Source organism: Peromyscus maniculatus, chromosome 7 (genome assembly GCF_049852395.1).
Source record: "Peromyscus maniculatus bairdii isolate BWxNUB_F1_BW_parent chromosome 7, HU_Pman_BW_mat_3.1, whole genome shotgun sequence".
Taxonomy (NCBI): Eukaryota; Metazoa; Chordata; class Mammalia; order Rodentia; family Cricetidae; genus Peromyscus; species Peromyscus maniculatus.
In genome coordinates this window covers 42015080-42037573 of record NC_134858.1, presented here as the reverse complement: position 1 = coordinate 42037573, position 22494 = coordinate 42015080, and the positions used below count along the sequence as shown (strand labels likewise).

Here is a 22494-nt window from a genome sequence, read left to right as displayed (position 1 = left end):
CAGAGAAACCCTGTCTCGAAAAACCAAAAAAAAAAAAAAAAAAAAAAAAAGAGGCAGGGGCCGTTGGGGTTGGGATAAAGGTGGCCTTGTCCCTGTCCATAGAATCTCAAGTAGCCAAGCTTACTGTCTAGGGTCTGTTCGGTTCCCTCCCCCACAGCACTTTCAAGGTCATTATTGCCAGAGAAAAGGAAAATCTACATCACCAGTCCACCTACTCCCTGCTTCCTATTTATCTACTCTTGTCTCCTCTGTTCTCCCTCCTCTAACCCCCCCCCCCCCGGGCCTTTCTTCCCTGTCTTAGTCTGGGGTCTTTTCTGTCCTGTGGGAGAATGGGGTCCTTGGCTGATTCCTCTGCATGCCGTGTTGGAATTCAAGATATGGGTCCCAGCTGGACACCCTGCTCCTGGGTCCCTGGAACTCTCCCCCACTGGCTGGAGCCTCTCTTGAGAAGTAGCTGGGGCCTTGGCTATGAGAAATGAGTGGAACCTGGGGTGATTGAGGATGAGGCTCTGCAGGAAGGAAGGAAACCCCCAGGGCTCTCTGGGAGAGTTCCTGTGGAGGTCCCGGCAGCGGGGACCTCCTGAGTCCCGGAGGTGACAATGGTGAAGGTGTCCAGCTCTTACACAGCTAGGTGTCCAGTGTGCTCCCCACCGAGCCCTGACCAACTCTCTTCTCACCTAAGTGTATGGATGCTACCCTTCCTCTGCAAGATGGGTGGGAGACCCATGACCTAAAAACAGCGGGCATACAAACCAGTGCTAGGCAAGCCAGGCTAACAGTGAGCATGCAAATGGGACTCAGAAGTCGAACTAAAGAAAAGTGGTTTTGTCTGTGGATATCAGATCAGCTCAGGGAAGGAAGACCTGGGCTCTCTTCCCGCCTCTGCTACCAGCCAACCCTGTGACTTCCCTTCTCTGAACTTCAGCTTTGAAAGTTGAGCCTTTTGGGGAGGTGGTGGCACACACGCCTTTAATCCCAGCACTCGGGAGGCAGAGCTAGGTGGATCTCTGTGAGTTCAAGGCCAGCCTGGTCTACAGAGCAAGATCCAAGACAGGCACCAAAACTACACAGAGAAACCCTGTCTCGGGGAAGAAAAAAAGAAAGAAAAGAAAAGAAAATTGAGCCTTTAGGAAGCATGAACCTCTTCTATACGGACAGAAGACACTAGAAAAGGACAGGGCAGGAGGTGGGCTGTCATGGGCTGCTGTGCTGAGCTGGGCTAGACCCAGCACTGGAGTAGGGAGGTAGGAAGGGAAAAATGGCAGTTTTTGAACCCATGAAGACCCTCTCTGTTCTTGGTTCAACATGAAGCCTTAAGCAAATTCTGGTCCTCAGTTTCCCATTTAGGACATTGAGGGGACTTGGCTGTGACTTCTGCAGGGCTTCCCATCTCTGAGTTTGTGAATATCTACTTGTTTGCTCCATCCCCTGTGGTCCAGATTCCTGTCTCACAAGTGGCTTCCCGTCAGGATAGTGAAGGACTGAGGAACTCAGGAGACCAGTGACCTGACCAGTCAGAGTAGGAGGTAGGATGATGGGAAGTCTTTTCCCCAAGGCAACTTGAGCTGCAATCAAAACTATCCCACCCAAGCTCAAGCAGGTCAAAGACATCAAACATCAAATAAATGCCTGAATCCCCACCTCCTGGAAGTCAGGCCCAGTCCGAACATTCCAAATGTCATTAGGAGAGAGAGAGAGAGAATATGATGGTGACATGGCTGAGCATCAGGGACCTATGTCCACCCTGAAGGAACCAGACAGACTCCCTAGTGCCTCTTATACTCAGTCTCTTGCCTCAGTTTCTCTTTCTGTTTAGTACAAAGACACCCTCTTTGACATCCGCCCATCAGAAGGACTCAGGGGCTCCAGGGAATAGACACCCTCCTAAACTGAGGTCCTCTGGCTCTGCTAATGCCAGCCACACTAGCCATCTTCGCTTGACGCCACCGCCTCCTTCCTGGGGTCTCACTCGGGTCACATTTGTGGTCATCACAAGCATTAGGGTTACTAGTCCTGAGATCCTTCTAGAACATTCCTGACCACTAACCATCAAGGGTGGTCTCCGGATCGCCAGAGAATAGACAGAAATGTTAGAGAAAAATGACCTATTACTTACAGATGTTCCTTGACATTCAGAAAGTTTCAGCCCCTTGACAGAAGGATGACCTTTGTCTTGAACCTTGTTTACACATTTAGTGTGTGTGTGTGTGTGTGTGTGTGTGTGTGTGTGTGTGTGTGTGTGCAAGAGCTGGTTCTCTCCTTCTATCATGTGAGTCCCAGGGATGGAATTCAGGTGTTAGGCTTTGCAGCCAAACGTCTTTAGCCCCTGAGCAATCTCTCTGGTCCTTGGATGTCTTAAGGCTGATGCAGCACTATGTAAATCAGATACCGTGATACAAACACACACACAGGCTTCCTGACTCACCAGCAGCCACCCTGCCCTCTGAAGCTGCCCTGAGGTACCCTGACCAGCTGCCCTCCTCTCTTTCTGGATTCCAGAGAAGGCAAGAGTGCTGTCTACCCAGTTAGACGCTGTTAAGAAGCCGGGAGCAGGAAGGATGGCCCATCTGTCTATGGGAAGAAAAGGTGGTATCTCCAGGGCAGCCAGCCTTGGGTGCTGAAGGATTGTCCTCACCCCAGAAGTGACTGAAAGTCTTTCCCAGAACTGGGTGCTCAGTCACCTGTCTCAGAGTGCTTACTGTGGAGGACAGAGTCCTCTGGGGTCCGGAAGGGCAAACAGATAAAAAATTAGGGTGGGGCAGGCAGGCTTCATTTTTTCCTTCCAAGGTGAGCACTTTGAGGCCCTCAGATCCAGCAGGATGCATGGTGTCCTGGTGAAGGAGCACTAGGGCTTCCCATCAGGCTCCCAGCAAAGCCTTCCCCTACCCCAGTCTGTACCCCAGAAAAAGAAAACAAACAAACAAACAAAAAACCGCCACACTAGAGAGATGTTCAGGGGAGACAGTGTGTTTATTGCAGCCAACAGATCCAAGCAACCAGACAAACTGCTAAAGATGCTCAGCCTGCTCCCAGCAGTCAGGTCTCAGAAGACCGTTGTGTAAAGCTTCTCTCCCCTCCCAACCACTCCTTCCAACCTCCAAACAGCAGGGAGGAGAACCTAGACATGCATAAATGCTTGGTATGCAGTTGGGTTCTCCCAAAAAAGCATAAAGAAAGTTCCGTAGTGAACCTTTGGTGAATCTACCCGGAAACACTGAGACGTGATTATATCCTCCCCCAACAATGTAACTTTTAGGGTGGGCATAGTGAGATGTTTTATATATGCATATATAATATATCTATACCTCTATAGAAAGGCTATGTACAATCGCATCAGCAAGCTTCGGTAGAGGAAGACATTAGCAGGAGGCACAGCAAGGCCGTCTGTCCTTAAGACATATGAAGGAAGAAACCCGTTCTAACTGCACCAAGCCATCCCTAGGACCTGGGACTAACTTCTTTGGACCTGGCCAGTAGTTCCACCTGCCTGCCACCTTAACCTGATCCTGTAAATATTTAGTAGCCCAACTTTCCCAAGGAGATTCCCAGGCAAACATGGACCCAATCAGCTTTTCCTTTTTTTTTTTTTTTTTTTTTTTTTTTTTTTTGGTTTTTCGAGACAGGGTTTCTCTGTGTAGCTTTGCGCCTTTCCTGGGACTCACTTGGTAGCCCAGGCTGGCCTCGAACTCACAGAGATCCGCCTGCCTCTGCCTCCCGAGTGCTGGGATTAAAGGCGTGCACCACCACCGCCCGGCCAGCTTTTCCTTTTTTATAAACTGGAAGTAACTGACGAGTTCGTTGCTGGAAGGGCAGAGAGCTATTTCCAAAGCCAGTTCCAAGGCACCTCAAGGCATTTCCAGTCCTGAAAAATTGTGCTTTGTTCTCATAAGCTGAATCCCATGGGTTAGCCAGGCCACCTTTCTTTGCAGTGGCCCTTCATTAGGAAGAAGAGGCAGATGGGATGCGCAGCAGCGGTGGCGGCGGGGTTTCTGGGAGGGCAGGAGTGGTTGGGAGCACAGTGATGGGAGGAGCATGCAGCCAGAAGTGGGGCCCAAAGCCCACACTGCAGCAAGAGAGCAGTTGGCTGGCATAAGCTAGGAAGCAAGGCTGAGCAATGGCTCCTGGAGAAACATCTCACAGTTTCCCACCTCACCTCACAGAAGCCCGGTTTGGTTCCCAACCTCACAGCCCCAGAGATCGTGGAGGAGGGTCCGAAGCGGCTCCAAAAGAAAGTGAGCATGAGGGCAAGCACCTGGGGCAGAAATGGCCCCTGACCCAGCCTGTGGGGTCCAGAGACGGGCATTGCTTTCCTGGACCCACCCCACTCTGTCAGGGCAGAAAAGAAAAAGACCCCAAGAGACTCCAGCTTCTTAAAGAGACAGACCTTCTTAGAACAACCCTTGGGGAATCTCACGTGCAGCCCACCCAAATGCTACGAGACCTGGTGTGAGCCAAGTCCCATGTCCGTGCACCCTGAGAGAAGAGGGCGCATGCAAGGTGCCGAGAACTGACTGCTCCAGGCCGCAGAAGTATGTATCGCCGCCTTTGGTTTCCACTGGTTTGAGGCGCCCACCCCTCCTCCCTCCACTCCTAGGAGACTGGCTTGAAGGATAGGCAGTGTCCACCTGCTCCAGGCATCCTGGAGGCTTAGCCCACTCCCATTGGCAGTGTGTTGATTGGCAGTTAGGTACTGAGCCAAAGAGTTCAGAACTTCCAGAAGGGTTAGGTTCACCTTGCCGAGAGTTCTCTGGCTGGCTACCCATCCCCTACTCCAAGCTCAAGCTACTTGACCCCTCCCAGTGGTCCCCTCCTCTTCCCCTGCACTCTTACTCTCCCAAGCCCCAGACTCGAGAGCCTCTTCCTTCTCCCCTGGCTCTCTTGTGGAAGCAGCGGCTGCAGAGGTGGAAGTAGATGCACCAAAAAATGAATCTTGGTCCTACAGTGCAGCTCTGGCCGGTGGTCCCTGACTCTGTTATGGCTTTAGATGCGCCCCTGGCACCCAGCAGAGTGCCTGGCATAGAGCAGACGCTCAGTAAATGGTTGTTGAATTGAAGTGAATTAAGCTGAACCTCCCATCTGCCATTATTGTCTCTTCTAGTTAAGCAGAGGCAAGGATTGGTCCCTGAGACTGTCATGGTCCTGTCTCCACCACCCTCTTCCCCTACCCTGGACAGCTAACTCCCTGAGCTTATAGGGGCTGAGTTCTTGGGAGGGGAGCAGGGCTAGATGAACCCCACCACCACCACACACAAATACCTTCTAGACTTGAGGGCTTCCCACCAGGAAGCTCCATTTCTTCTAACTGGGGACCAAGGAGCCAGAACTGGGCGAGACCTTCAGCTCCTGTGGGTCATTCCAGTCTCCCCATCTGCAGGGGGGCTCTGGGCTGGTTCTCCTCTGAGCATCTCCCAACACCATGCTCTTTGATGAGCAGTTTCTACCCCGCCTTTCTCCCCGGCTCTGGACTTGAACAAGTTCCTTAGAATGATAGGAAAATGGCAGTGAAAGTTGGCTTCCCGAGAGAGAGAGCGACTTTGTCCCCTACAGGGGGAGTTCTGGGGCAGGACTCAGAGACTCTACCCGTGTCCTCTCATTTTCCCGCCAGCCTTCTCTTACTTCATGCCAGCAGCCAGAAGGAAACCCTGCCAAGGGCAACCAGAAACCCCCAACTGAAACCCTGCAGGAAGTTGCCCTCTACACACACACACACACACACACACACACACACAGAGAGAGAGAGAGAGAGAGAGTTCTGAGCCTTGGCTGCTACTTGCTGAGACCAAAGTAATCTTTTTGGAGAAGGCAGCTAATCGTGTTTGCAGTCACACACACACACACACAGAGAGAGAGAGAGAGAGAGAGAGAGAGAGAGAGAGAGAGAGAGAGAGAGAGAGAGAGAGAGAGAGAGAGAGAGAGAATTCTGAGCCTTGGCTGCTACTTGCTGAGACCAAAGTGATCATCTTTTTGGAGAAGGCAGCTAATCGTGTTTGCAATCACACACACACACACACACACACACACACACACACACACACACACACACACAGAATTCTGAGCCTTGGCTGCTACTTGCTGAGACCAAGGTGATCATCTTTTTGGAGAAGGCAGCTAAACGTGTTTGCAATGAAGCCAGCACCCCTCGGTCCCCTAGCAGACTCTGACACAGGTCTTCTGCTGGGGGGTTCCTAGGGTGGGGTATGTTCCTGCCTGATGCTGCTTTTCAGCCCTGCTCCTGCCAGCATCCCCAAGAGAGCAGTAGTCAAGGACGAACCAGAGCCTCCCTGGGAGCAGTGATAGAAATGAGGCCAGAACAGAGTTCTCTGGGCCAAGGCTTGTGTCCAGGAATGTCTCCCCCTCCAGCTTTCCTTGAGTGTTCTCAAAATGCACAGTCATTCCTTTAAAAAAAAAATGACCCCACAAATGGTAGGACCCTACCTTCATCCCCAGCCTGATGGCTACTCTGTGCTGGGAGTAGCCAGAGGAACACAGCAAAGTCACCATGAGTCCTTCCCATGGTGCCTCTGGTCAGCACAGGGCACCCCCCACACCCATACACACATACACATACTGCTACCCCCACAGTTTAAACCGCCACCAGACCAAGCCCTAGACAAGATGGGCAGCCAACCTCTTCTCCCACTGCCCTCCCTCCCCCATCCCGTCTTTGGGACCACACCCAGGGTCTTTCTTCCTCAAAGACTGACAGGCTAGAGCCCTGCTCTGCTCTCCCCAGAGCTGGCATATCTCAGATACCAAGGCAGTTTTCAGATGGAAGGGAGGGAGGTCACCTTTGGTATGGGGGGGGGGTGGTAGGGGATGGGAAGTGAGGCCCCAGGTCAGTCCTGGGGTCCTATTAGAGAGAAGCACACTGAGAGAGAGAGAGAGAGAGCAGGCAGGGTCACACTGTACAGGGAAGGGAGTGAGAGAGACAGGACATGGGGAGGGGCTCCAGGGCGGGCCGCCGGTTACTTGGCGCTGTCGTCTACGTTGCCCTCGCCGTCCGTCTTGCCCTCCTCCTCCGTCTTCAAGTCATCCGTGTTCAGCTTCTGTTCTTTTTTCCTCCGCACACACTTGACCACCATCAGCACCAAGATGACCACAGCCAGGAAGCCCCCCACCGAGGCACCCACGATGACTGCCACCGTGGAGTCCCGCTCTGGGGGCACTGGGGGAAAGGAAAAAGAATCGTGCAGCTGGGAAGGAAATCCCCTGCCTCCCCTGCTCCCCAAAATATGAAGGGATCTGACTTGACTCATCTTCACCGACAGGACATTAGCCAAAGTCAGAGCAGCCTAGACCACTGAGCTCTGAGCGTTCCTGCCCCCAAGACTCCTCAATAAGCCCCTCCACCCCCAGAATGGAGTATTTAAGACCATGGACTTGGAGATCAGACCCAAATTTGATTGTGGGAGTTAGGAATTGCATGATCTTAAGAAATTTATGCTTGAACCCAAGTTTCCTCATCCATACAATGGGCATAACAGCTCCTCTTTTAGTGGGTTCTGTGGATGAAATGAGATAAAGCCTCTGAAAGTTGCTGTTATTACTGAAGATTATGAGCATGATTGACTTGTTCCCTCAAGGACCAGAGGGAAGGCATGGATGCCTTCCACCAGCACATGCATTGAAGATGAGATGGGGTCCCAGCCTCCTGAAGGGCCTTGAGCTAAGCTGAGCAAAAGGGCCCATGTCTTTCAGCAGCCCAGTCATCCTTACCTTCCAGAAGGACCTGCAGGTAGATCTTGCCGTGGCCACGGTGGCGGTCTGGTGGGTTGGTGATGTAGCAGTTGTAGATACCTTCATCTTCCAGCTGCACATTTTTTAGCGTCACTGACACATCATACTTACTTGGGTTCCCCGAGAACTCCACACGGTCTCCAAACCGCTCCAGCTTCAGGTTAATGATCTTCATTCGGAACTGGAGGAACTGGGTTGGGAGAATAGCGTGGGCAGTTGGGTGAGCAAGGGGCTGTGAGGATCATGGGGACATTGTGTGTAGACCCCCATATCCATCCCCATCATCACTTCCCATTCATCTTTTTTTTTTTTACATGGGAAGAAGGGGGTTAGCCTCGAAAGGGCCATCCAGTTGTGGTGACATCATGCCCTCTGTGTCAGGCAGCCCACCCAGAATCCTCGGGGGGGCGGGGGTTACTGGTCCAGTGCAGATGTAGGGACGGGAATGGTGGGCTTCATACTTCGGGGCTCTTGCTTCCCTCCACCTCCTCCTCCACTGGGACTTACCATCTCCTCCGAGCAATTGCTACATTCCTGGTAAGTCCAGTTGAGAGAGAACTGCTTGTGGTTCACGGTGTAGCAGGAGTTGAAGGTACAGGGCAGGCGGGTGTCAGACCCGTTGAGGACACTGAGAGTGGTGGGGACTGTGACTTCCATGCTCCGCCCTGGGGGTACTGCAGACAAAACCACACTCTGATGAGGATGCTGAGTGACAGGGGGTGGGGAGGTGCAGGGTTGAAACCCTTCTATAGCTGTGGGGTGTAGATGGAGGGAGGCAGAGCAGAGTTAGGGGGCAGCAGGCAGGAAGGCTGACAGCTGCTGTTAGGAGGGCAAAGCACATAAGGGACACCAGATGTGGTCCTCAGGAGGAGAGGGGGCAGAACGGGCACGGAAAAGAGAGCCCTCCAATGGTCTACCAGGCCACGGACAGCCACATGGCCTCAACCTTTTCTAAGGCCATTGTGGGAAGACCCCCTACTTGCCTCCACCTATCCTAATACCATTTCTCTGCCAAGCAAGAGGCTCCACTGGGCTTGCCTCAGTTTCCCCTTGCTCTCCAGATACTTCTGATCATCGTTGCTGCGCCAAAGCCCTGCCAGGGGAAGCATCCTTGTTCCCATGGGGCAGGCAGCTAAAGCATGGTGGGGTCTGGGAAACCTCCCTCTTACCTAACCCAGCACAGGCCTCTGACCATCCCCAGGCTCTCACAGACAAGATAGAGGGCAGACATGAGGGAAGAGGCATCCCGGGGAAGAGGTGTCATTCTAAGGCAGTGTCGACTGGCCTAGGGGGAGACCTCCCCTTTGGGAAATGTCGGCCTGGAAACACCATGGCAAGAAGCTGCTTCAAGTTGCCAGGTGGTAGTGTGGACACAGAAATGTCTTTGAAGTCCTGCATGAGGCACCAGACTCAGGGCAGGGCCTGGGTGCTGCAATCCAGGAAAGTGCCTCTAGGGGACCCTGGGCAGAGCAGAGTTTAAGGAAGACAGGCAAGCTGCCCAGGGTCCAGCAGTTACAGAGACACGCACCTTCAAGGTATGAAAAAAAAGTACCTTCTCAGATGGACTCAGGCTGCCTCAGATTCTCCCTGACCTTAATTCCAAGATCCTCTGCTAAGACTGTTAGAACTGCATTCTAAAAAATTAATTTAGCATTAACAGGGCAGGGGCCATAACCCAGAGGTAGAGTGATTGCTCAGATCAAAAACCCAGCAGTGACACTCACCATCAGTCACATTCATTTTCATTTTTTATTTTGTGATTTTTGTTTTGTTTGTTTGTTCTGGGTTTGATGTTGTTGTTGTGTTGTTTTGTTTTTTGCAAGGTTTGGTAGTGTGTGTGTGGCTGGCAGGCAGGCCTCTTCTCATAGCCCAGGCTGTCCTGGAACTAGCTATGTAGCTAAGGATGACCTTGAACTTCTGACTCACCTACCTCCAGCTTCCAAGTGCTTGGATTACAGGGGTGCACCACCCCACCCAGTTTATTTACTGCTGGAGATCAAATACAAAACGTTATGCCCAGTAGGCAGGCCTTTACCAACTGAACCACATCCTCAGCCCTCATTCACTCAGCTACTAAATACATGTAAATTGTCTACTGTGTGCCCGGTGCTTAGTCTTGGGTCCTGGGAGTTGTTGGTCTGAGGCAGAGTCACTGAACTTGGGGCTTGTATTCTGGTGAGGCGGCAAATATCAACAACAAAAATAAGACTGTGGTTGTCTGGAGCACTGTGTGACATGGACTGTAAGGACTGAAGTATGGCTGAGGGGAGTTGTTTTATTCAGGGTGGTCAGGGAACAGGGCTCTGAGAGAATGGCATTCAGGAAGCATCTAACTCAAGAGAAGGAATGAGCCATTTAGGAATATCAAGGGCCACATTCTCATGGCTGGGATGGACCTTCACACATCTGAGAAAAAAAACAAGACAGGGTATGATAAGACCTGAGGTCAGAGTTGGGCAAGGATCAGACCAAGGGACCAGAACATAGGAGTTGGGATGATTCCAGGGAGTTTAAGGGTGGGATGTGGTCAGCTGAGATGCTAGCTGAGTGAAAATTAGAGCTATAGTTATGGGCAGATACATGCCCCGCCCCCATACACCTTGATTCCACTTGGATTCCACCCCAGTTCTAGCCTCAGTCAACTGTAAGAACTGTAGGCAGATTCCCTCACCTCCCCATACTTCAACCTCCTCCTCCAGAAAACCTAGTTCATGGCACCGTCACTGGGTGGTTACCATGACTAAAATAGTACTAGGCGTTCAGCAAATGGCAGCTGTTATTAACCTCATTCTCCTTAAGTTCCGCTGTGGGGACAGAAAGGGCCTAAGAGCGGAGGTGGGGGATCTCTAGACCTGAGGGTACCTTGGAGACTGACACCCTTGGACTTCCCCCAAATGTAGCTAAGGAGCCAGGCTGCAAGGATCCTGGTTCTCCAACTGTTCGGTCCCACAAATCTGCTGGCCCCGCCCCCAGAAACAGAAGTAAGGCAGCCTGCAAGCCACGAAGCTAAGCCTACCCAGAGCATCCTTCTGCTCAGTACATCCCTGCAAAGGCCCCACAAAGCTCAGAACTTAAGGACAGGAGGGTCTCTGGACTGCTGACCGGGAAGGTCCCTCCAAAGCCTGGATGGGGGCAGACGTATGGACCTCAACTGCAGGGCCAATGACACTAGATGAGCATTGAAATGCTCACAAGGGGACCATCAACTGGGGGAGCTGATGGGGCCCCTCCCAAGAGGAACAGCACCCAGCTCCCGGCTCTTGCACTTTCATATCGAGTCTAAAAGTACCTGGACCAGTGCCAGGCAAGGAGGAGGTGTGCAGAAAATATTAACACCACCCCCATGCTGTAGAGACTGAGAAATCTGAGGAAAGAACTGCTGGAGGTTTGTCCTGAGTTTACCTCCTAGGCCGGTCATCCCAACCTCTCCAGCCCCTCCCTTGAAAGGGCTCCCACCTTCCAAGTCCCACCCCTGCCCCCCAAATGCTCTGAAACTGACTGGCTCTGTAAAGACCGCCCTCTCCAACCTGTCCCACCCCAGCAGTTGAATTTGAATGTCTGATCGACATCTCATCTAGAAAGATCCGGCACGCCACTATGTCGAGCGGCAGAATCAGAGGTGTTTTCAGGCTGGTGCCAGGAGACAGAGAAAGGTGCAATGCGGTTTCCCCTGCATGCACCCTGCAGGAGGCACTGGATGGGATTCGTGGGCCCTCTAGTGGCCGTAGAGGCCAACTGTCAAGTCCCATCAGCAAAGAAGAAGGTGGGGGGGGCAAACTAAAGGAAGCCAGAGCTAGGGATCTACAAGCCTCTCAGGTTGTAGATCAACTGCCATCCTTTTATTGTGAGGAAGGAGGACTAGGAGACGCTCCGAGAACAGGGACAAGCTGAGGCCAGGAACACGGCTCTCCCCTGCTAGTCTGAGATTCAGCCCGAGACCTCATGAGAATCTCAGTGGTTCCAGGCTGAGGCCTCAATCTCTCAGTCAGTTTAGTCCCTCACTAAATTCAGGAAAGCGTTGGCCAAGGTCAGAACTGACAGTGGATCCCAGTGCTTCTGGAAAGGATGGATCCAGGCCCACCAGCAGGCCTTCCATCATAACGGCCCGGCAGTGGTGAGGCCATCTCCGCTACCTCAACTGAGCACACACACCTGGCAAGCATGATCTACCGCCGGTCGCTTTCAGATGAAGAAATAGAGCACAAAGAAATGAAGTGGCTAGCCCAAGTTCACTGCCAGGAATCGAAACTAGAGCCTGATTCCAGGCAGGGCTGAGGTGAGGATTCAAGCTGTGTGGGGATGTCATTGTCATTCCGAGGTGTCCTAATGAGTACACAGCAGCTCCAGTCCCCAGCTCCAGGCAGGCCCCCAGCAGACAGTGTTCTGTTAAGAAACTCCACAGTGGGAATCCATGGATTTCCTAATGTCCTCTTTGGGACCAGGTCTGAGGTCTAGGTCTTGTGATTTCCAACTCACAGAAAGGAGGAGGTGATGGGAGAGGGGAATGTAAGGATGTGACAACCCAGGACCTGACCCAGTTGGGTTCTTCAAGCCCTGGCCCATCCTGCAGAGACCCTAAACCTGGGCTATTTATCTGCCAAACACTGTCTCTCCTAAAGACTGGAAGTAAATTCCCTTTACTCCTCCTTCTAGCCCTAAAGCAGTCTATAAGTTTGTTTTATTCTTGAGGAAAAAAAGAAAGAAGCAGAGGGGAGGAGGGAGGATGGGAAGGAGGAAGAGGAGGAGGAATCATCCTCTGGGGCAGCCCCCGCCTCCCAGGCAAATGAGGCATCTCACCCTACCTCCTCCCCTGCCTTTACACTCAGATCCTCCTGCCCAGGTCTCCTCCCCAAGCACCCAGCTGCACTCATGTTCGTACCTCCAAGACTCCAGTGGCTCCCTGCTGTTTTTAGGGCCAAGTTCTGGCACCCACGTGCAGCTCCCAGATGACCCAGCTGCACACCACAGCCGCATTTCCTGCCGGTTCCATCCCTCCACGGGACTCCAGGGACTCCCAACACTGACGTTCCTCTTCCTTCCCCTCACAGGGCCCTTGTTCACACTTGTGCTTTAGGTTGGGAACTTTGCTCACAGGAACCTCAGACCCCATTCATAAGGCACAGCTCGGGTGACATCTACCCAGTGTCTGGTTCTTCCCCAACCAGGTCCCTATTTCTTCCAGTGACTTGGGGGCCCAGTGGTCAAGAGATCTTGGGACTCGAGAGATCTTGATATGATCTGAGGCAAGGTCATGAACCCTCCAATGCTGCCATGGCCTCGTCTGTAATTCGGAGGACACTAATGCTGCTGAGGCTATCGTGACAATTAAATGGCATGTGATGTGTACAAAGCTCAGCACAGTGTCTGTCCAGCACACAGCTACTAGCAAAAGATGACTTCTAGCCGGGCGGTGGTGGCTCTCGCCTTTAATCCCAGCACTCGGGAGGCAGAGCCAGGTGGATCTCTGTGAGATCGAGGCCAGCCTGGTCTACAGAGCAAGCTCCAGGACAGGCACCAAAACTACACAGAGAAACCCTGTCTCAAAAACAAAATAAAACACAACACAACAAAAAGATGACTTCTAGCACTATCCCTATACATGACATTCTTACAGTACACACAATGCTTAGTTGCTGTGGTTCATGTACCTTTGTCTCTCAAGAGGCCCTGGAAACTCCTTATTCATGTTGGTATCCCTGCATCCAGAAAGCCATGTAGCACGTAGTAAGTGCTCAATTAAATTTTGTTGCCGGGGGTTGGGGGTGGGAAGAGGCATTCTCCTCCACATCTAGGTCCCACCTTTAGCTACAAATACGTGTGGTCAGATCGATTGAGGACCCTACTCCACTCTCTATGCTCCAATATAATCCAGACTTTGATGACCAGGTAGCAGCTAAAGAACTGATGGTCTTGAGAAACACTGGAATTTCTGTCATGGGAATAGCTGTTTGCCACCTTTATAGTCATCCCCACATGCCCCTCCTAATATCTGTGACATCCCTCCATCCCAGTGATTCATGCCAGCACAGCCATCCAAGTTCGATGGCAGAGGCATGCCTCCTCACAGCTTCAAGATCAAGGTCTCTACTCTCACAGGCCTGTTGAAATAGCCACTTCTTCCCACTGCCTCTTACAGCCCTGACACACAGACCTCTTCATCCATGGTACCATCTCCCTTAAGCCCAGGTTGGCTGGTCCTGTTGCCAGGGCCCCTGGACTTGTTCACTTAGATGTGGCTGGTGTAAGCAGCCTCCATCTGGCATGAGGCTGTGGCTAACTTCTGAGAGGAGACTCTGGCCTCCAGCTCCTCCAGCTGTGGTGTGTGTGTGTGTGTGTGTGTGTGTGTGTGTGTGTGTGTGTCACACAAGTGTGCAAACCATTCAACCATCTCTTTGTAACCTGCACTCGAGAGTCTTACAATTAATGCTAACAGAGCAGTACCGTTTCCTGAACTTTGGGGGTGGCAGAACTCCATGTTAAAGAGAATGTGCTAAGTCAGTCATGTGGGAGTTCAAATCTCAGCTCCCTTATGCCTGTCACATGACCTGACTGGATGAGTTACTTAACTTCTCCATGCCTCTGGTTCCGCCCTGGAACACGAACAGAATCATAGTGTTTACCTCAGATAACTGCTGTGAGGGCTAAACAAGGTGGGCCATGCCCGGGCTTGAGGAAGAACTCAGAAAGATTTGCCACTGTTGACCCCCTGCTCTCTGTCAAGTCACAAGTTCACCAAGCAAGAGACAATCTCCAGTCACCCATAGAGGTGATGCTCAGGGTGGGGAGCCTCTTGCCCATGGTTATGAAGTAAAGAACAAAGATAGCTTTAAACTTAGGTCCAGTTTCACAAGAAGGAAGAAGTTAGATCCTAATCTTGCAGGCTACGAGAGAGAGAGAGAGAGAGAGAGAGAGAGAGAGAGAGAGAGAGAGAGAGAGAGAGGGAGGGAGAGAGAGAGAGAGAGAGAGAGAGAGAGAGAGAGAGAGAGAGAGAGAGAGAGAGATTTGTAGGGAGAATATCCCCATCTACAATCCTTGGACTTGACCCTCAGGCACTGCTGAGGGAGTTTTAAGATCAAGAATAAAACTGTCTAGAAAGCAGATTTAGAGCCCAGCATGGTGGCACTTGTCTAGACTCCCAGCACCCAGGAGGAGACAGAGGCAGGAGAATGACCGAAAGTTCGACGCCAGCCAGGGCTACACAGTGAGACCTTATCTCGTGGAGGGGTGGGGGATGGGTGCAGAGGGAAGCAGGTTTATAAACAACCTAGCCCACCTGCCAGCCTGGCATGAAGTCTCTGAGTGTTCAAATGTGAAGTTGACTTTAGGACCATATGACAGGGTGGTCTGAAATGCTCGGACGGACTGTTCTGAGTCGGGTTTTAAAGGACCACACCTTGTTCATCCATAGGTGCCATTTATATTTTTCTCCTTTTCCCTGGATCCTGGACACCTGACCTCTCCATCCGGTCCACACCAGGGGTGCCCTGCTCCAGCAGCAGCTTCTCAGGTGTTTCTCCCTCCGCCAACCCAGAACCCATCCTCAAGCCTCATCCCCAATTCCTCCCACATACCTCCCAACAAACTGGTGGGACAGGCTCAACTTTCTGTCTCCCCCCACCCCAACTCTCCAGAACACTCTCTCTCCTAACCCTTTAGATCCACCGGATTCCAGGGAACAGGGCTCACAGGAGACTTTAGATAAACCAGCAGCTCCTAGGAGCTCTCGTCAGAAGCAGCTAAAAATGAAAACTATACTAATAATAAAATAATAATAATAATAATAGGAAAAAGAAAAACCCCTGAAGAGACTGAAGAGCAGCCTAGCTCTGCCCCACCCCCCACATAGGTCCACTTCAGGGAAATCCAAAGGGGGAAAAAAACCACCTCTTGATTATTTTGATCATTCCCATCCCCAAGGCAACACTCATCCCTAGTCAACATCTCTGTGACCAAGTCACCCAGCATCCTGCATCCCAGCTAAGCCCCAGATCCCCAGCGCGCCCCTTCCCAAGGACACAGAGGGACGCTCCCACCTTCCCTCTCCCCTGCCCCTCCCCCTCCTCCTTCGGCTGCAGCTGTGCTTCTGACCCTTAGGAGCATGCAGATGTGGTTCTAACTTACCCAAAGTGAAAAACAGACTGAGCCCCGTGAGACTGAAGGCAGGGCGAGGTAGCCAGGCATCCCTGTGCATTTTCAGAGACTGTGATGTTAGGCGGGTGGGCTATGGGAGAGGGTGATTGAGGGACCAAGGACCAGAAGGGAGGAATGGTTGGATGCTAAAAAGGAAAATGCACGGATGTACTTCAAAGACATGTACAACATTAAGGAAGCTTTATTTCCATCTCTCTAATATGGCCGACTTGTATGTGGCTGCTAAAAAGAGAGGGGGGTGGTGTGTAAGGGAAAGGGAGAAAAATGGGGAATGGAGTAAATATTGTGGTTGGTGGATTTCAAAAAGCAGGTGGGAGGGCATAAAAAAGATATTTCTGGAAGAAATTAAGTTGCCGGAATTTTTTACCCTCTAAACTCGGAACTAAATCAAATCTTGCCTTTCGACTGCACTTGAAATAATTTTTAGATTTTGAAATTTCTTAGAGAAATGTAGGTGAGGAGGCACATGCCTGTAATCCTAGGGGTAGGGAAGTAGAGGCGGGATTGCCCTGAGTTTGAAACTAGCAGAGGCTTCAAAGCAAGACCCTTCGAAGAGAAAGGAGAAGGGAAGAGGGTAAAAAGAAAGGAAGAGACTGTTGGAGCCGTCTATTTATTCCAAAGGCCTGTAAGGAAGTCCTTCTTACCATTTAAAACCACCACGAGGCCAGTGAGATGATTCGGGGGTGAAGGCGCACAGCACGGCCAAACATGATGACCGGAGTGTGGTCCCCGGAATGCGCCTGGGGAAGGAGAGAGCTGCAGGTCGTCCTCTGACCTGAACACGCGTGCCAGGCACCTGTGCACTCAGACGCGCTCTGGCTCTGGCTCTGGCTCTCTCTGTCTCTCTGTCTCTGTCTCTCTGGCTCTCTGGCTCTAGCTCTCTCTGGCTCTCTGGCTCTGGCTCTCTCTCTGTCTCTGTCTGTCTGTCTCTCTGTCCCTGGCTCTCTCTGGCTCTGGCTCTCTGTCTGTCTGTCTCTCTCTCTCTGGATGGTTGGTTGAATGGAGGGATGGATGGATGGATGGATGGATGGATGGATGGACAGATGGATGGACGGACAGACAGATAGATAGATAGATGCACACACATAGATAGATAGATAGATAGATAGATAGATAGATAGATAGATAGATAGATAGATGCACACATACACCACACACACACACACACACACACACACACACACACACACATACACACACACACACACCAAGAGTTGCTTTGTATTATTTGAGCAGGGTTCAAGGAAATGGGCAGGATGCTCTGAGAAGTATGACTTCCTCATCACTCTAGCATTTCAGCAGAAAGCAGACCATGCCACAGAAGGCTGACACACAAACACCTGAGAAGTTTGTTTGTTTGGTTGGTTTTGTTTTTTTACAAGGGAATAGAACATGAACCTTTGAGGGACCCTGACTCCAACAAATCGATGGAAAGGGACCTTTTTTGAGACAACAAGAGGAGAGTAAATATAAACTGCACATTGATTATATCAACAGATAATTCTGATGTTGTCAGCTGCCATAAAAATATTGATTTTTCATGGCAGTGGTGGCACACTCCTATAATCCCAGCACTCGGGAGGCCGAAGCAGGTGGATCTCTGAGTTTGAGGCCAGCCTGGTCTACAGAGTGAGTTCCAGGACAGTCAAGGCTACAACAGAGAAACCCTGTCTTGAACCCCTGCACCCAAACAAACAAACAAACAAACAAAAAACCATCATGGTTTTGTTTTAACAGCCTGACCTGTTAGAGATGCAGCTACAGGTGAAATGAAATAGTGCTGGAATAGAATCTTAAATAGTCCATAAAAACACAGAGGAAAAAAAAGTTCTGGCCGTCACCAGAGCGGGCAACGTCACTGATGGTCCCAGATGTTTGGTGATGTCTGAGGTACGTTCTTTTGGCTTTGGTGTATGTTTGAAACTTGTTGCTTCAAAGGAGGGAAAACATAGAGGCTTTTCACAAGTAGAAGAGCTTGGGGTAGAGGTGGGCCTAATCAAGAAGCAGGTTCTTACCCAGCAATCACACGCCTTATCTATGCACAGTCAGGGATCACAATCTGATTGCCCGATTTATATGTGATAGTTCAGGGCCAGGATTCAAACCCAGCTCTTTGTAAGACACCGATCCCCCCCTACACACACACCCCAGTATTCCACGTGATTTATCACTGGTTAAGGAGGCACAGAGCCCCCCTGAAGTTGATGCAGTCAAGAAGCAAACTATGAAGGAGCAAGCTGAGCATTCTGCACAGTGCCTGGCTGAAACTTGATATTCACTAACCCAGAGGTGACTGACCATTCGGGGATGGGACTGGAGGAATGAATGTATTTAGAGAGGAACCAGAGTGGGGGGGGGGGGCAGGGGGATGTGGAAGGGGAGAGGGAAGTCCAGCCAGGTCTCTGAAGCTTTCGTAGGGGCGCAAGACCCAAAGCCAAACAGAGCTTCAAGGCAGGGCTGTGAGAAGACAGAGGAGTGACGTTCAGTTGGTGCACAGACCCTGTCCCCAGTGCCCCTGTCACACCAACACAGCCCCAGCACAGAGCCACAGTGCAGGAGGAGGAATTTCAGGGGCGTCTCCTCCAGTGCCCACCCCCGTCACCCTAAGGCCCTGAGCCCCCTTCCATGGTGCACAGATCACAGGTGTGCACCCAGAGGGCTAGACTGGCACCACTCAGGCCACCTGCTCTGCTCAGGCCCATCCAGCCAAGTCCCGGTCTGCAACACCAACCAGGCTGCCGCAGACACTTTTCAGCCTAGACCGGCTTGCTGGAAATTTTTAGTTTGACGTAGCCGGCCTCCTCCTTTTTTCTTAATGCACCGTAGGGTGCCTTGTGAGGCCCAGAAACTGAAGGCAAGGGCTTTGCTGTTTCACTTGACCCCATGCTAAGTCTGGAAGCTTCTATTTAGTAGTCAGCTGAGGCAAGAAATAATCCTAAATTCTGCTTCTCCCTAGAATTGAATTTGGCTAAGGGTCACTAAGTACTCAGACTTTAAAGAGTTTTGGTCCGGCTCAGACCTCCAGGATCAAGGACCAGGAGATAGGGGCTACGTCAGAGCCTCCCATAGCCCACTGGGGCCCCAGTAATCATCTGCTGCAAGGGGACAAGCCTCCCCTCGGAGCCACGGGAGGCCAGGAAGCAGAAACTCAGAGGTGTTCTGCAGACAGATGACACTAGCAATCAAGAAGGGCTTTTTTGGATGTGAAGCCCTGTGGTTTTGGCATTTCTGCCAGGTGCCATTTATCACTGAAGATTTCATTGGACAGCATTCAATTACCTACCCTGCTGGGAGAAGTCAGGTTAGAAATACTCCAAACGAAGGCAATTTCCTTTTTCCTTTAAAATGCGTAGTCCAGGCTACAGGCTCTTACCTGAGAGGCTCATTTCCCCAGGTAGGGTCCTCTCCTGGCCTCTTTGGTGCCACTTGGGAACCAGTTAGGAGACTAGAGTCCTAGCCCTCACGCTATCTCAAGAAGTCAGGATCTGCATGTTTCACAAGACCCTTTCAGGAGATTCTTAAGTGTATTCAAGTTTTCAACTTGACGGGCTTGCAAGCAGCAATGAGAAGCCAGATTTGGGGGTTTGGCAAAAAGAGAATGCTCTCCAGGAAGAAGTTTCGAATCAATGCCTACATCAGTCGATCTGCAGGGCACATGGCAGCTTGTGAAGTACAAGGCAGGGATTCGTTTTCTGAATCTGTCCTTTGCCCTATCCCTTCTCACCACAGTCCACATCAGGGGAGGTTTTTTGTTTGGGTTTTGTTTTGTTTTTTGTTTTTGTTGTTGTGGTGGTGGTGGTTTTGTTTTGTTTTGTTTGTTGTTGTTGTTTTAACCCTGCACATCACTTACATCTCTGCCTTGGTAGTGTCTTAGGATAGCCCTTCCTGTCCCAAATACTCAGCAAATCCATTGACTCAAAAGTTGGCTCCAAAGCTGGAGCTGCGGCTGAGTGGCAGAGCAGATGCTTACATGCTCCATTCTCTGAGTTCAACCCACAGTGCATGTGCACATTCATCTACACACACACACACACACACACACACACACACACACACACACACACCTGTTCCAAAGCCATCTACTCCTGATCTTCTAATTACCTCTTCATTCTGTGCTCTGATGACTCTGGACACATTCACTAATTCAACACCACAGAAGATTAGAGCCCCACTCCCACCCCTCCAGAACCAAACCACTTCAGTACCCATACAGAGAATCTGACAACAGAGCTAGCGAGTGAGTAATGAGGGGATGACTTGCATGATAAGATGGATACCCTGGACAAAGGAAAATGGTCCACGCCCAGCTTGGGAAGAAGCAGGAAAGTGCAAGATGTCATCATGCAACTCGGCTTAAAATTTCTTAAATGGAAAGTTCCAGAAGCAAACAATTCATAGCTTCAGACCCCAGTTGACCTGAAACCACAGGAAACAAAGCATGGTGTCGTGAGACAGCTGCTGCCTTTACTTAACGGCCCTATGTGCTAGTCAGTGGGTGTGAAACTGGAGCCCCAGAAATAAAGGAGATGCACATGCCTTTGAGAGCACCCGTTCTAGACAGGGAGACAAAGGTGCAAAGCCACAGTTGAACATGAGGAGTGCAGTCCCGTCTGCTTGGGGGCACAGGAGCAAAAGCACCCCAATTTTTTTCCATCTCTGGGCTAACAGGAATATGGCCAGGAAGTATCCACACTGACCTCCCAGGTAGACCGTAGCACTTTTAAGTGTGTGCTATTTCTCTGAGTACACCATGGGCCTCTGCTGATCCCTGAGCAGATGAGGATTACTGGATATCTATGGGTATATTTGTGGAAAGGGTGGAAATTCCACCAGCCTGACTATCCAGCCAGGTTCCCCATGCAGATTCCTCCATTTCCTCGGCGTTCTCGTCAGCAAGGACTTGACCCACGGGAGTCGAGGTGCAAGGGCTGGTCCCAGGAAAAGGCCTAAAGCAGGTTGCCTAAGAGCATCAGAGCTCTGGGAGAAGATAAAGCCTCCCATGAAAGAGAGGACAAGAAAAGGATCTGACCAAGTGTAAAGACATCTTGGAAGATTGGAGAACTAAACTGCCCAGGTGAGATTCAAGCAGAGCTTGGAGGGAATGTGGATTGGGCAGGAGGGAGTGTCCCAGGCAAGACAGCAAAGGAGAGGGCTCAGGAGCTGCAGCGGATGAACGCAGCGGGGTGCGTGGCTGCTTGTTTGGTTTTTAAAGAGAGTGGCACTGTGGTACAGCATCCATGAGAAGAAAAGACAGGCAGAACCCAGAAGCCACAAACAAGCAGTGTAGAGTTCAGACAGGGGCCTTTCAAAGTCCCAGAACCTTCTGCTCCTATTCTGGAAGAGGTACATCACCACTATTCTTGACATTATGAGATGCTGGCTTTGTGGGAAAACACTAAGTTCCCTTAATATATATGTTTTTTTCTCAAAGAAGAAAGTTTCTGTGACTCTGATTTTACAGAAGTGGTCACAGATGGCCTGACCTCCCTTGAAGAAATTCTGACCACATCTGCAAACTAGCTGGCCAAGTCAGCAGCCCTGAGAACTGTCTGCCACGCTCAGGAAGGAGACTACCAGGTTGGGTTAGAATACAGCATGCTTAAAATCTAAGGCTCTTTGGCTCTAAGAAACTGGGGTGTCAGTGTCAGCACTGACAAACACACACACACACACACACACACACACACACACACACACACCACACACACACACACACACACACCACACACACACACACACACACACACCACACACCACACACACACCACACACACACACCACACACACACACCACATACACACACCACACACACACACCACACACACACACACACCACACACACACCTAGCATTTTGGGAAAGATAACTGTTCATATAGATGCATGATCATACTAGCCTACACAAGGTCAGGGTAACCAAAGAAGAACAGAGAACGGAGTGTTGAAGACTTTATTTTTCTTTTTCCTTTTTGGTGATTTTCAAGACAGGGTTTCTCTGCATAGCCTTGGCTATCCTGAAACTCACTCTATAGACCAGGCTGACCTCAAATTCAGAGATCCACCTGCCTCTGCCTCCCAAGTGCTGGGATTAAAGTCATATGCCATTACTGCCTGGCTAGGGCTGGAGCCTTTAAAGGAGGTCCAGGAATTGCCTCCGATTTCAAGAGTAGATTCTCCACTCACTATTGTCTCCATTATTCATTCACGGGCAGCCCTACCCCCTCAAACCTTGGGACTACTCTCTCGGCAAGGGCCTGGATGTTTCTGGAAGCCTTCAAACATGGTAGCATCTAGTGTTCTAAGGGCCAAAACTACTGAAAAGTCAAACAGAAAACCTGGTTGTTGAAGGATGAGGAGACCCAGCTCACTTGGTCTCAAGCAGCCTCGTGCCCTCCAGGATCATCTCCTCTCAGCTCCCCAAAGCCCTTGCCTGTTCTTGGTGCCCTTACATTCTCTTTCTTTGGATAGGAAGAGGAATTAAGGTGTCTGGTTAAACGGCTTTGTGCTCACAGAAATAAAAATTAACAAGAGATTGGGACCAGAAGACACTACCATCTATACCATTCAGTTTTTCTACTCAGACTGAATGTTAGGGGCCTGGAGAGAT

General features: G+C 50.9%; 1 protein-coding gene across 1 annotated transcript; it reads right to left on the bottom strand.

The window, feature by feature from the left end:
* Positions 1 to 3608: 3608 nt before the first annotated feature.
* On the bottom strand, positions 3609 to 16124 carry Scn2b (sodium voltage-gated channel beta subunit 2). Its single transcript, XM_006989831.4, has 4 exons — positions 15859 to 16124; positions 8245 to 8411; positions 7717 to 7927; positions 3609 to 7165 (listed from the first exon to the last, which is right to left on the bottom strand). The coding sequence occupies exons 1-4, from the start codon at positions 15926 to 15928 to the stop codon at positions 6966 to 6968; spliced, it is 648 nt and encodes a 215-aa protein (XP_006989893.1). The 5' UTR covers positions 15929 to 16124; the 3' UTR covers positions 3609 to 6965.
* Positions 16125 to 22494: the final 6370 nt, after the last annotated feature.